Genomic DNA, 12,616 nt, shown 5'->3' with positions numbered 1-12,616 from the left:
AGTCTACTGAGAAGGTAAACTGATTTCACAAATAATTTCAAATATGAAACTTTTCTCTCTCCTTATGATTCTTAACAGCATTACTAGAGAGCAGCAGCGTAAGAACTGGGACATGTACATACAGAAACATTTCAGCAGCAGCATTCTTGTGGATGTGTAATGAATTACTAGATACAAAACAACAGTACTGCCAGAACAGTTATGAGTAAGTAAATCCTGGCTTCTAGCTTAGTTTACAAGTTCAACATCAGTACTGCAGGCAAAAGGGTAAATTGGAATCAGATGAAATTACACGGAATTGAGTTATATTAAGAATTAATTAAGATGAGGAGTCTAGTGTCTTTACCAGCAAAACATGTCAGCATTTGCCAGAAAGAAACCACCTGCTGCTGTTAAGAAATCAGTCTGAAAACATCATCTTCTTTCAAGATGGATTTGGTTTTATTTTTAAGTCACTGAAAGTTAACTGGCTAAAATACAGAAAGTATTCAGATTTTCCCGCGTGTAATTACTTAGAACAAATCAAAGACAAGAAAGAAAAACCAAAATGCAAATAAAAATTATTGCAGAACACTGTAAAAAGCAGCAATGTATTACATGAACACTACTTCAACATCTGTGCTGAAATCAGTGGCTAGAGACAACTAGCTCTCCTATTTGCTTTTTCGGACTGAGTTTTTTGAGTCAAGGCTAAGAAATGTTTGTGAGGTAATAAAAAAGAAGAGCTAAAAAACGTACAATATCAAGTCTATTAATCTTTACAGCTTTCACTCAGTTTTATAGAAAAATATACTATTTTATATATCCATAAATATAATACAGACACCAAAACCACACACCTACATCTCTTCGGTAATATTCTCATCAGGGCAACAATAGTATTCTACAAAACAGATCTGTCCATCTTCATTCCTAATCATATACTGCAGTGAAAGAAATCCTTGAGCATCTGTTCTAATGGACACCTTACAAGATAAAGCCAGTGCCTTCGTAGATGGTTTAAGCAAAGAAATCTTGTACCTGCAGCAAAGAAAAACACCAAGTCATATGAAGAAAATAAGCTATTCAGAAAGGAGCTGAAACATTACTCCCAGTTAAAGCCATAGAAAAACTAAAACAATAGAAATTAACCAGAATAACAGAAAAAACAATTAGCAACATGCTAATTTGATCTTTTTTCTGGTAATGACATCAGACAAGACACTGCTATTCCTTACCTTTTGATCACAAGCACAGGCTTTTCCCGATTACAAGATGGGAAGTATTTCCTTCCTTTCCTGTACTAGTGAATTATTAAATACAGTAACACAAAAAAAAGTTTTTGTAAACTTTCCAGCAAGAAAAGTTTAAAACTGGGACATGGGCATTTAGAAAAGTCCAAGAAACAAGAAAAGTTTAGAACACATGATATTCCACAGAGGGCACTGATCACAGACTTTCTAACCTGTTTGTCTGGGTCTGGTTACAGTGGAATGCTTCTATCAAATCAGAGTCCTTAGAGTAGTCCAGATGTGCACTGCCAGCATTTCCAAAAGTGGATAACCTGGAAGACAAAAGGCACCATCTCAAAATACCTGACCTCAGTTCTCTACAAACTCATCAGAATCAGTCCTCTTGAATATCTCAATGGCTGTTTCACAGAACACTACTGGTTGTTTCGGTTTATTTAATTAAAAACGCTAAACTGTCTGCAACAGTGTCACATTTACCAGGTTGTCAATGTGTTCCTTACTATGTTACTTTGATTACATATTACTCTTTACAATTCTTCTTAAAATAAAGCAGTATTCTAAAACAGCTCCCTCCCTTTCCACCCTGAACACTTCCAGTCTTTACCAACAGAGGCCAAGTATGAACATGTGAGTTGAAAGCACAGTTTCCAGTACCTGAAGTAGGGTTTATCTGGAGACATGGTAATCTGCATAACTTCACTGGTCATATCCAGTTCAGCAAATGCTTTTCGTAACCCTTCTGACTGCAGGATGATTTTATTAACAACTTTTGTACTGCAGAAATCGAAGTCTAGCAAGTCCTCAGGTTCTTGAGTGTTTATTTTGCACACTGTCACTACACCTCCTTCTTCCAAGAACAGCATCAAGGGATAACCATAACCACGATAACACATCTTAAGGGCTGTTGATGTTCCTGAAAAAGAGAATGAAATTTACATTCTTCAGAGAGCTAGCTAGCACATCTGATCACTTTAGAAAGTTCACATTTTACTGCTATACAGGGCACAGATCAATTTGATTTAGCATGTTTGGTCCAGCTTTCAATAGACCAATGTAGCATGCTTAATGCAACCTCCTAAGGACCACATTAACTGCAACACGAATTTATCTGTCTGTAGATGCCGGTTCAAATCCTACTTGTGCCATGTGCCAAACAGGTCACGCTAGCTGTGACAATGAAGCTGGATATGCTACAAATACATCAGTGGCACTGGAAAATCCTCCATGGCCCTGAGGCTTTCTCTGACTCATATCATAGAATCATAGAATGGTTAGGGTTGGAAAGGACCTCAAGATCATCTAGTTCCAACCCCCCTGCCATGGACAGGGACACCTCACACTAAACCATCCCACACAAGGCTTCATCCAACCTGGCCTTGAACACTGCCAGGGACGGAGCACTCACAACCCCCCTGGGCAACCCATTCCAGTGCCTCACCACCCTAACAGGAAAGAATTTCCTCCTTATATCCAATGTAAACTTCCCCTGTTTAAGTTTTAACCCATTACACCTTGTCCTGTCACTACAGTCGCTGACGAAGAGACCCTCCCCAGCATCCCTATAGGCCCCCTTCAGATACTGGAAGGCTGCTATGAGGTCTCCACGCAGCCTTCTCTTCTCCAGGCTGGACAGCCCCAACTTCCTCAGCCTGTCTTCATACGGGAGGTGCTCCAGTCCCCTGATCATCCTCGTGGCCTCCTCTGGACTTGTTCCAGCAGTTCCATGTCCTTTTTATGTTGAGGACACCAGAACTGCACAGAATACTCCAGGTGAGCTCTCACAAGAGCAGAGTAGAGGGGCAGGATCACCTCCTTCGACCTGTTGGTCACGCTCCTTTTGATGCAGCCCAGGATATGGTTGGCTTTCTGGGCTGCGAGCACACACTGAAGCCGGCTCATATTCATTTTCTCATCGACCAGCACCCCCAAGTCCTTCTCTGCAGGGCCGCTCTGAATCTCTTCTTTGCCCAGTCTTTCTTTACTACTCTTGTTACTTGTGCAACCCAAACTGAAGTTAACACAGTTTAGCCTTCATTACATTTTGCTGGGTAATCATAATCTGAACATTTGGTTTCCCCAAATCAGGGTGCTGTTTAGTATAGTTGACTTAGGTCTTTAGGTCAGAATCACAACAGAAACAGCAGAGGAATGCGGAGTTCAACACACAGCTGCAATGTTAGAACTACCCAAAAAACCTGTCATGGTATCATTCTACTACACACGAGTACACAGTGCTTCCTTACAGTCACGCTAATATGTAGTTATTTTGTTTGTGAAAATAATTTATGAATAACCACCAAGAAAAAAAAAAAGTAATTTATAGGAAATAAAATTCACAAAAATCTGTTTTTTTTTTTTTTGTTCTGTTTAAACAGATCAGTTCACGTAATTCAACATTTGTACACATAATCGTGAAGGCAGATTCCCATTCACCTCTGTCACTGAAAAGCCTACAAACAGGATCAATAATGGAGTCTTCCTGATTTTTGTGATTCACACACTTGATAAAGAAAATCTGAAATGTGTATACAGCACCTGAAGCGCTACCCAATCCAGCTGCAGATTTGTGAGACTGTAGGCAAGTATAATTCCTCAGCACCTTATCTGCAAGCTGGAGATAATATTCACAAAATAGATGCAGGTGCAGCCTGAAGAAGGGAAGGAATGGAAGGTGCAACATAACAGCTATTCCACTGGGAGCAATAGCACAGTGAACCGACAGTGCTGCCTGGAGCCTGTGCAGGCTTCAAGCCCAGAACACGTCCTAATTCCTTGTTAATATGCTTGTTAGTATTTCTGAGGTAGCTGGATGTTCCAGGGTTGCACAAACCACAGAAATACTGGAGAAGAACAAACCACAGAAATACTGGAGAAGAGATCACATTTAATATCAAGCCGATACAATTTTTTTTGTTACCAAGACAAACTCTAAGCTATGCGTATCCTGTCTTCCAGTATGCTGATTTCTGCTGCAGCTCACAGCATTTAATCAGCCTGAATACCCTGTAAGGCTAATGCAGATCCCCTGTGGGCTTAAGATGTACTGACAGCTTTCCTGCTTTTTCATCTCAAAGTGACAGCTCTGGTAAGAGGCTGACCCCTTGCCCAAGCAGTAGTTTTAGCCTGAGGCTGAGGGTACATGTAGCCTGCCCTGCTGGCCACTTAAAAGTATGTGACAGTGTGAAGCACAGTCCTTTACTAAAGGAAACCTGGTGCTCTCTACATCCATACTAACTACCCTGGATGGGCTGCAGAGGAACTGTTCTGCCAGCTGTGCCCACATTTTTCCCTTAAATCAAGGGCACATGGACACATATTAGCATTCATGTTATGTGGATGATCTCAGCCCCAGACTGAAAACAGATCAACAGGAAAGGCAGTTGCAGCATGGGTCAGTCCTAGGGCACAGTATTGGCCTCAGAGTAACAACTCCAGCCTAAACATCACCCAACTTGCCAGAGATGCCTGAACAAATTACTTGACATGTTTCCTTATCGAGAGAAACTATTCGGACCTTCAGTCCCAAACAGAGCTAGGATACAAACTGGGGCTGTGCACTGGACGTCATGCCACAAAAAGGGTTCTCTCCCAAAACAAGCAGTTCTTTTGTGCCTTACACAGATCCAGGAAACATTATCTTCACAGGAAGAATCCCCTGTTTCTCAGCTACCCCAACAGCATCACAGAGACATATCACAGTGCACGCCTGTTTTAACTTAAGGATCCTGCTTAGCAGCAATAGCTGCCATACTCAGAAGGACTGGAGCTGAGGTCAGCCTTTTTGCCAAGGCTGGAAGTCTCTCTGTGCCTGCGTACAGGTTTCACTACATGACCACATGTGATGCACATACACTGTCAAGGTAAATATGCACCATACCTGGCAAAGAACTGGTATCAAAAATAGTCAGGCAGTCAAGAAGAACAGACAAATTGATCCGGAATGTCACTGTTTGCTCCTGGACAGCAAACTCCTGAAAAATTTCTGCCTGTAAGAGATGAAAAGAGGGAAGTTTCTGCAATTATTTTACCATTTGCACTTATTTCCTTAAATTCAGTGCTTTCACTTTCAGAGATCAGTGCAATAGGAAGCAATTCCTACAAGGTAACACAACCATCAGTTAAAGAAAAATAGGTCTTCAACCTCAAAACTAGTAAAATAAAATCAGGACACAGCTGAAACAAAGTACCTTGGCATAAGCATGAAAACCTAAACACTTCCCTTTCACAGTTTAAAAACAAACTACAAATGTTAAATCCTAAAGCTGCCTGCTTCTGGAGCTGAAACATTCAGGCAAATATATCATACATAACACTTGTGTGACTTTTCTTCACTCCGAGCATGAACATTCAAATAATACAAACAAAAACGGAAAAGAATAGTGAGTTCACAACACTGAAACGTGTGCTGGAATGTGCCTTGGACTAGCCTGATAGGGGTAAACTACTCTAGGCTACCTCATTTGCTACTGGTCACTAGCTGCTTTGTGGTAAGTGAAAGAACACAGTTATCTCAGAAGCAAAGCAGGGTGATGTGAGCTACTTTTGAACAAACTGTTACATGTTTTTACTGGTAGCCAAGAGAGCAAACCCCATCCTGGGGTACATCAGCCACAGCATCACCAGCCGCTCAGCAGGGGTGATTCTCCCACTGTATTCAGAGTTGGTGCAGCCTCACCTGGAGCACTGTGGGCAGTGCTGGGACCCACCATCTAAGAAGGATGTGAAGGTCTTGAATGTGTCCAGAGAAGGCAACAGAGCTGGTGACAGGGCTGGAAGAAAATGATCCATGAGGAGTGGTTGGGGGCTCTGGGCTTGTCTAGTTTGGAGAGGAGGCAGGTGGGTGACCTCCTTGATCTCCTACAGCTTCCTGAGGAGGGGAAGAAGCAGGTGCTGAGCTCTGCTCTCTGGTACCCAGTGACAGGATAGATGGGAATGGTTCAAAGCTGCACCAGGAGAGGTTCAGACTGGACATCAGGAAGCATTTTTTTTACCAAGAGAGTGGTCAAACACTGGAACAGGTTTCCTGGAGAGGTGGTTGGTGCCCCAAGCCTGTCAGTGTTTAAGAGACATTTGGACAATGCCCTTAAAAACAGGCTTTAATGTTTGGTCAGCCCTTAAATGATCAGTGCTAGTGACCAAACCAGAGTTTGGTCAGGCCAGAAGTGATCAGCAGTCAGATAACTGTTGTAGGTCCCTCTCAACAGAAACTATTCTATTCTACACTTAACACCTCAACACTCCCAAAGGAACCTCCAGTCACTGTTCCTCTGCTCCTACCCACATGTGCCCACTACTTAGCTTTTGGTAGCACATGCTGGCCGGTTCATGAACCAGCTTGAGCCACCCAAATAGCAGAAAGCTAACCAAACAAATACAGCACTAGTGTAAAGAAGGACTGCACAGCAAAGAGCAGGAGAAAACAAGGGGAGATGCAGGAACAGGGAGACTCAGGCTTCTCCCTTTCCACACACAGCTCAGACTGCAGTTTCAGAGACAGCAAAGACACCTACGCTGAAGGACAGAAGAATGGTAAAGTTAGGTTTGAGTTACTATGACAAAACAATCCTCATCCTTTCCACTTACATCCCCAGTATCACACATGCTTTCAAAAACAGGACACAGTGCAATGCCTGTTCTTGAAGCATTTACAAGTCAGATATGCCTTAAATAAAAGCAAATACAATCACTTGGAAAGTAAACCATTGTTAGAATAACAAAAGTGCACCATAAAAAAAGAAAATTAAAAGTAAAGCCAGCAATCATGGCTACGGAAGAGGTAGCGGAAGAGCAAGCAAGGCTGCTTTTGATCTTATATTAGACGCCCTATTAAATACCAGTTCAGTCACTTAGGTTTCCATTTAAAGTTGCCTGTATGGACAAGAATAGGTGAGATCCCCCATCTATGGTAAACTCCCGAGCGGCTTTCCTGGACTAAGTCAGCACAGGCACAACGAGAGAGTGGAAGGAACAGACTCTGTGATGGAGCCCTGCGGCTGGAAGCTCTCAGCTCAGCCCAGCCGACGTGCTGCAGACGGGTGTCTGAACGTGCGCTCTCTTTCAAAGTGGACAGAACTTACTTCCCTTCCACAGCCCGGACCCCTCAGGAATGACCACAGCGCTTCCCTCACGGCTCCCGCTGCCGTGCCGCCCTGCCAGCGGGGCTCCCCCGCTCCTCCTCTGCTAAGAAACAGGGATGAGTTCCCTACGGTTTCCGGCGGCGTTCGCAGCCGCTCCGCTCCGCCCCGCAACGCCCGCAGCATCCCACCTGGATGAAGGCGTTGGCCTGGATGCACTTAGCGTCCTCCACCGTCACCCGCAGACCATTGTCCGTGGCGAAGCAGGTGGCGTGGTCCTGGAAGTTGACGGCCCTGAGGAGGCTGGAGAGGTGCCGGGCATTGTCCAGGCTGGCGGACAACACGTACGGTTCCGCGCTGCCGGCGGGCTGCACCGTCAGCGGCATGCCGCCCCCCCCGCTTCGGAAGCGGAAAGGCTGCTGAGGCGCGGGCGGAAGTTAAGCGCGGGCGGAAGTGAAGCACGGCACTGCGTGGTGCGCCCGAAATGGCGGCGGGCAAGAGGAAGCGTGCGGGCCCTGCGGAGCGGCCGGCGAAGCGGGCGAAGGCGGGGCCGAGCGCGGCCGAGCCGGGAGACCTGGCGGCACCGGAGGAGTACAGCATCCCGCCGCCGGTGTCACAGGTACCCGCGGCGGGGGGTGCCGGGGACCCGCTGCTCGGCCGGGTTGGAGGGTCTGATGCATGGCTTCTTTGTGGTGCTGCAGGACGAGAAGAGCGTTGTTCTGGGGGATGGTTTGTCCCTGCCCATGGCAGGGGCTTGGGACTAGGTGATCTTTAAGGTCCCTTCCATCACGAACCATTCTGCGATGCTATGATTCACTCAAAAGTGAATTGTAAATACTCAGAGGTATTTTAAACACTTGGATAGTCCGGTTATATCCAAAAAGTAGATGGGAATTTTGCCTTTCTCATTGAGAAACCGCCCTGGGGGAGGGGGGGGGGGGGGGGGCTTGGTAATCTCTTTGCAGTTTGTTCAAAATAAACCCAAAAAGTAGCACACTGAAGTGTGAGATTTCATCGCATGCTCAAGTGTAGAACGCCTGAATTGTGCGCTGAGGCTGCAGCTCGGCTCCCGTGGCAGGGAAGGGGGTTGGGGGGGGCTTTTGTGAATAAGCAGTGCATGTGGAGTACTTACGTGTTTCGTGTGAATCCAGAGTTTTCTATGCGAACATACTGTAGCAGGATAGATGACAGATCTTAATGTAAAAACGTAGGCTTCTGTGTTCTGTTCTGCTGCAAGAGTCATTCTGTCGGGATTGAGCAGATAATGTTAACAGGAAATGTTCTTGCTGTGTTTTTCTGTAATTAGAGTTCAAACCTTTAGTGTTGCTGTGTTGTAGTAGTTTTAAGGCTGGAAACTTCCTGCTTAACTTTTGTGGGTTGTTGTTTTTTTTTTTTCCTAGGGTAAATGGAAGAACAAGGAACGAGTGCTTATTTTTTCTTCTCGTGGCATTAATTTCAGAACAAGGCACCTAATGCAAGACCTAAGGACATTGATGCCTCATTCTAAAGCAGGTGAAGTATCCTTCCTAACTTACGTTTTCAGATTAGTTTTAAACCAAGAACTCTTTAACAACCTGTTCTTTTTAAAACTGTGGTACATAACTGGTTTGATGAACTTATACTTGAAACAACAAACCCCTTTTGTGCCAACAAACACAGCAGCTGTCATTATATCTTAATATTTCCTGAGAAATGGCTTCTATGGCTTCAGTCCTGTAAGTGCACAAATACTTTTGATGCGGTGTTTATTTGTTATATAACATGTCTGAAACAACTTGATAGTTAATCTTTCATTTATAGCAGTAATTTTTTTGCAAAAGGAAGAAAGAACTGCCGAAATAATTGCTTGTGTTAAATTGCTTTTCCTGCGTTCTAAATGGTGTTCTTGTCTTTCAGATACTAAAATGGACCGTAAAGACCAGTTATTTGTAATTAACGAGGTAATCCAGGATTTAACCAATGCTTCTTTTTTATTTTCTCTGTAAATCCAATGTGCAAGAAAAAAGGGCAGCCAATTTCATAAATTAAAATTACAGATACTCAAAAAGTGCTCATGCTAAAACAGGAAGTGACTTTTGATTAATGAAACCTCAATTGAACATATACATTTGTCATGAAGAAGTAAAGCAGAATGTGCTTTTCAGTATTCGTGAAAGATATATTACAGTTTATACTTTGGGAAAGCAGGAACAAATATCCAGCCAGGCCAAACAATGTAGGATGTCCATAGTTCTGAAACTAGAACGTAATTTTACAGCTCCTGCTCTAATGTGTATATCCTGCAGATCTTACCAGGTTGCTCATAGCTTTAATGAAGTTATTACTCCTGGTAATAAATATGTGAGATTTTTCAACAAGTGCTTCAGTTCAAAAATAGGGATCAGTATTAAGATGAGACCTTTGCCTTTAAACTTACATTTTGGAGGGGGGGAAGATATTAGAGATTAATGTGGAAAGTTTTTTAAAATGCCTTAACAAATTTGTAAACAGCAAATTTGGTATATCTCGTATAGGTGTGTGAAATGAAAAACTGCAATAAATGCATCTTTTTTGAAGCCAAAAAGAAACAGGATCTCTATATGTGGTAAGGAAATGTTATGTTTTCTTACATTTCCATATATAGCTGGGGATGCTCCCTTGTATTTGAAGTTTTTTACTGTAATAGTGAAGATGTGTGAAGTAGTGTTAGTTGAATCTGTACAAATCTTGCACTTCCGTGGGTAGTGCAGGTTTACAATGCATGACCAGCTTTTGTAGGCTTTGTAGAAGCACTTTACAAAGATGTTCACAAAGCAGGTATTTGTAAGTATGTTAACGGAACTCAGTAATGCTGCAAAAGCAACCAAAACTACTTGAGTACAGCAGTGACTGGTTGGAGTGCACTGCAGAAATCCAGTGTACCTTCTGGCTGCTGTTAACTTTTTTCTTTTCTGTCTTCCCCACCACCTGCCCCTCTGCAGGCTTTCAAATACACCACAGGGACCATCAGCTAAATTCTTAGTCCAAAATGGTAAGTTGGCTGACATTATTGCATTTGGACTTTTACTCCTTTTTGTACAGTTTTATGTAAGTATTAAAATGATCTTTTTTAAAAAAATCGCTGTAGTTCACACTCTGGCTGAATTGAAGATGACAGGAAACTGCCTCAGGGGCTCACGGCCCCTTTTGTCTTTTGATCCAGTAAGTATGGGTTTTATTTCATTCAGTGTTTCAATGAGTGTTTCATTTTGGGGTTTTTTTGCATGGCTATTGCATTTAGCTTTGTATGTAAAATGACTTTTTTTCTTTGCAGATATTTGACAAAGAGCCACACTATGCCCTGCTAAAAGAATTGTTTATTCAGGTCAGTCTGTAGTTCTACTGTCCAGTGTTCCTTCCTCATTGGAGATGTTTTTTGGCAAAGTATTTTAAAATACCAAGTGTTTTTTTAAAGTAGTAGTTTTACACTTATGAATGTGCAGAAAATCTGCAAAGCGTTACGGTCATGTGCTTAAAATCATGGGGACACTTTTTCATGAGTTTAGAGTTTTGAAATGTAACCTGGGATTGGGATCTTGGAAAACTAAAATTAATTAAACATGATCCATTTATGTTGGGTGTCTTTAAATACAGATAATAAGAAATACTGCCTTTCATTTCAGATATTTAGTACACCGCAGTATCACCCAAAAAGTCAGCCTTTTGTAGATCATGTTTTCACCTTCACTGTCACAGATGAGAGGATCTGGTTTCGGAATTACCAGGTAAGTCATCTCTTTTAGCTCCTCAAGAGGAGCTCAGTAGAGTAGTTTCATATCAAATCTGCTAATTACAGTAAAATGAGAAGTATCCTTATTGTGAGGCTACACCAGCAAATAGTGCTTGCAGCAGGTAATCTTAGTGTCCTAAAATGACTTCTTCTGTAGTTCTGGAGAGAACTGGCATAAGTTCTGTGTACTTCAGCTTCCTTTCTGTTACCTGTGATTCTGTGATACTTCTCTCAGTCATGGCGAGTACTAGCTGAAGCCTAAGCTTTGGTTGCCTTTTAACGTCACTTGCTGCTGTGACCCAAAGTGTGCTGGAGCTTAGTTTTTAAAGGGAGGCTTCACAAACACCTGCTACTCTCTAAAGGCTTGCTTGAAGCTGAAGAACTGCTTTATGTATAAAATTGTGTCGTATCAGCTTCAGTGGCATTGTATCTTGGATTTAAATTCAGTTGTGTATCACCATATGCAAGGTGCTCACAGGGTCATGTACTTTGATTAGATCTATAAATGAAGAAAGTATTCTTATTGCAGATAATAGAAGAAGATGCATCTCTAGTAGAAATTGGGCCTCGTTTTGTCCTGAATCTTATAAAAATCTTCCAAGGTAGCTTTGGAGGACCAACTCTGTATGAAAATCCCCATTACCAGTCCCCAAATATGGTAAGGAGCCTTATTTTTGTCTTCTCTTTCGTTTAGAAATTAACTTGAAAGCCAATCTGTAGTCTGTGCAGGAGAATCATGTATACCTCTCCCTGGAATCTGTTGTAGAACAAAAGTGCCCTAACTGATCCTAATTTGAGAACAGAGTCAATGAAAAGATGGCTTTACATTGAGGATTTTGACAGTTAAGCACAGAAATTACCACCTGTTTCTTTAATACCCGATTTCTCCCATTTTATTTATTTGAAACCTGATGAAATTTAAATTTTTATTTTCACAGCATCGACGGCTGGTAAGATTGTCAGTGGCAGCTAAGTTTAGAGAGAAACAGCACGTCAAGGAAGTACAAAAGATTAAGAAACAAGAGAGTAAGGTGCTTATTAAAGAAGATCCCACTGAAGTGGTCTTTGAAACTCCAGCTAAAGAAAAGCCAGTGGAAATACAGCTTGTGAAACCAGAGTCAAAGCCAATTGTTAAAAATAAAAAGAAGCTACGCAAAATTCAGAGGAAGAAGCAGAAAAAGCTTTTCAGAACTGAGGCATCAGCTTAAATGTTACAAATGTTGAAACCAGTTATAATATTGTAAATACTTGTTCACTTGTTTTTACAGGCAAAACAGCTTCAGTTTTAAGTAAACAGAGTATCATTTTATTAGGATAAGTTTGCACTCATTTATTGTCTTCATTTCTTTGACGGGTTTATGGGTTTTGAAAAACAAGCCAGGGAACAAGGAAAGAGAATGAGACACCCCGTATATTTCTGTGTTTGGGAATTGGCCTCTTATACTTGAAGACCTATGGGAAACAGCTCACTGCAACATGTACAAAGAATAAAAACTGGGTAGTCACTGGTGCTTATCATGAATGAATTCAAGAGCGAGCTTTCCTGGTGTGACAGCAGTAGA

The 12,616-nt window shown here is 42.3% G+C and overlaps 2 protein-coding genes across 2 annotated transcripts; one reads left to right on the top strand and one right to left on the bottom strand.

Annotated features, from left to right (window-relative positions):
* Positions 1-419: 419 nt before the first annotated feature.
* On the bottom strand, positions 420-7,727 carry RAD1 (RAD1 checkpoint DNA exonuclease). The gene is made up of 5 exons (XM_065662246.1): positions 7,498-7,727; positions 5,110-5,218; positions 1,887-2,145; positions 1,445-1,543; positions 420-1,020 (listed from the first exon to the last, which is right to left on the bottom strand). The coding sequence occupies exons 1-5, from the start codon at positions 7,690-7,692 to the stop codon at positions 840-842; spliced, it is 843 nt and encodes a 280-aa protein (XP_065518318.1). The 5' UTR covers positions 7,693-7,727; the 3' UTR covers positions 420-839.
* Positions 7,728-7,736: 9 nt separating this feature from the next.
* BRIX1 (biogenesis of ribosomes BRX1) lies at positions 7,737-12,363 on the top strand. Its single transcript, XM_065662245.1, has 10 exons — positions 7,737-7,925; positions 8,707-8,818; positions 9,203-9,246; positions 9,820-9,890; positions 10,267-10,316; positions 10,413-10,486; positions 10,599-10,649; positions 10,948-11,049; positions 11,584-11,712; positions 11,993-12,363. The coding sequence occupies exons 1-10, from the start codon at positions 7,791-7,793 to the stop codon at positions 12,260-12,262; spliced, it is 1,038 nt and encodes a 345-aa protein (XP_065518317.1). The 5' UTR covers positions 7,737-7,790; the 3' UTR covers positions 12,263-12,363.
* Positions 12,364-12,616: the final 253 nt, after the last annotated feature.

This window comes from Lathamus discolor, chromosome Z (assembly GCF_037157495.1).
Source record: "Lathamus discolor isolate bLatDis1 chromosome Z, bLatDis1.hap1, whole genome shotgun sequence".
NCBI lineage: Eukaryota > Metazoa > Chordata > Aves > Psittaciformes > Psittacidae > Lathamus > Lathamus discolor.
This window is presented reverse-complemented; position numbering and strand designations above follow the sequence as displayed.

Bases quoted from the DNA above. Each gene is read 5' to 3' on its own strand.
- RAD1 (XM_065662246.1), bottom strand. From the start codon at position 7,692: ATGCCGCTGACGGTGCAGCCCGCCGGCAGCGCGGAACCGTACGTGTTG. The intron at 5,219-7,497 runs GTGGGATGCTGC...CATCTCTTACAG, and splicing joins AGGCCAACGCCTTCATCCAG to GCAGAAATTTTTCAGGAGTT. The intron at 1,544-1,886 runs GTACTGGAAACT...TTTGTCTTCCAG, and splicing joins CCAGATAAACCCTACTTCAG to GTTATCCACTTTTGGAAATG.
- BRIX1 (XM_065662245.1), top strand. From the start codon at position 7,791: ATGGCGGCGGGCAAGAGGAAGCGTGCGGGCCCTGCGGAGCGGCCGGCG. The intron at 7,926-8,706 runs GTACCCGCGGCG...TTTTTTTCCTAG, and splicing joins TCCCGCCGCCGGTGTCACAG to GGTAAATGGAAGAACAAGGA. The intron at 11,713-11,992 runs GTAAGGAGCCTT...TTATTTTCACAG, and splicing joins ATTACCAGTCCCCAAATATG to CATCGACGGCTGGTAAGATT.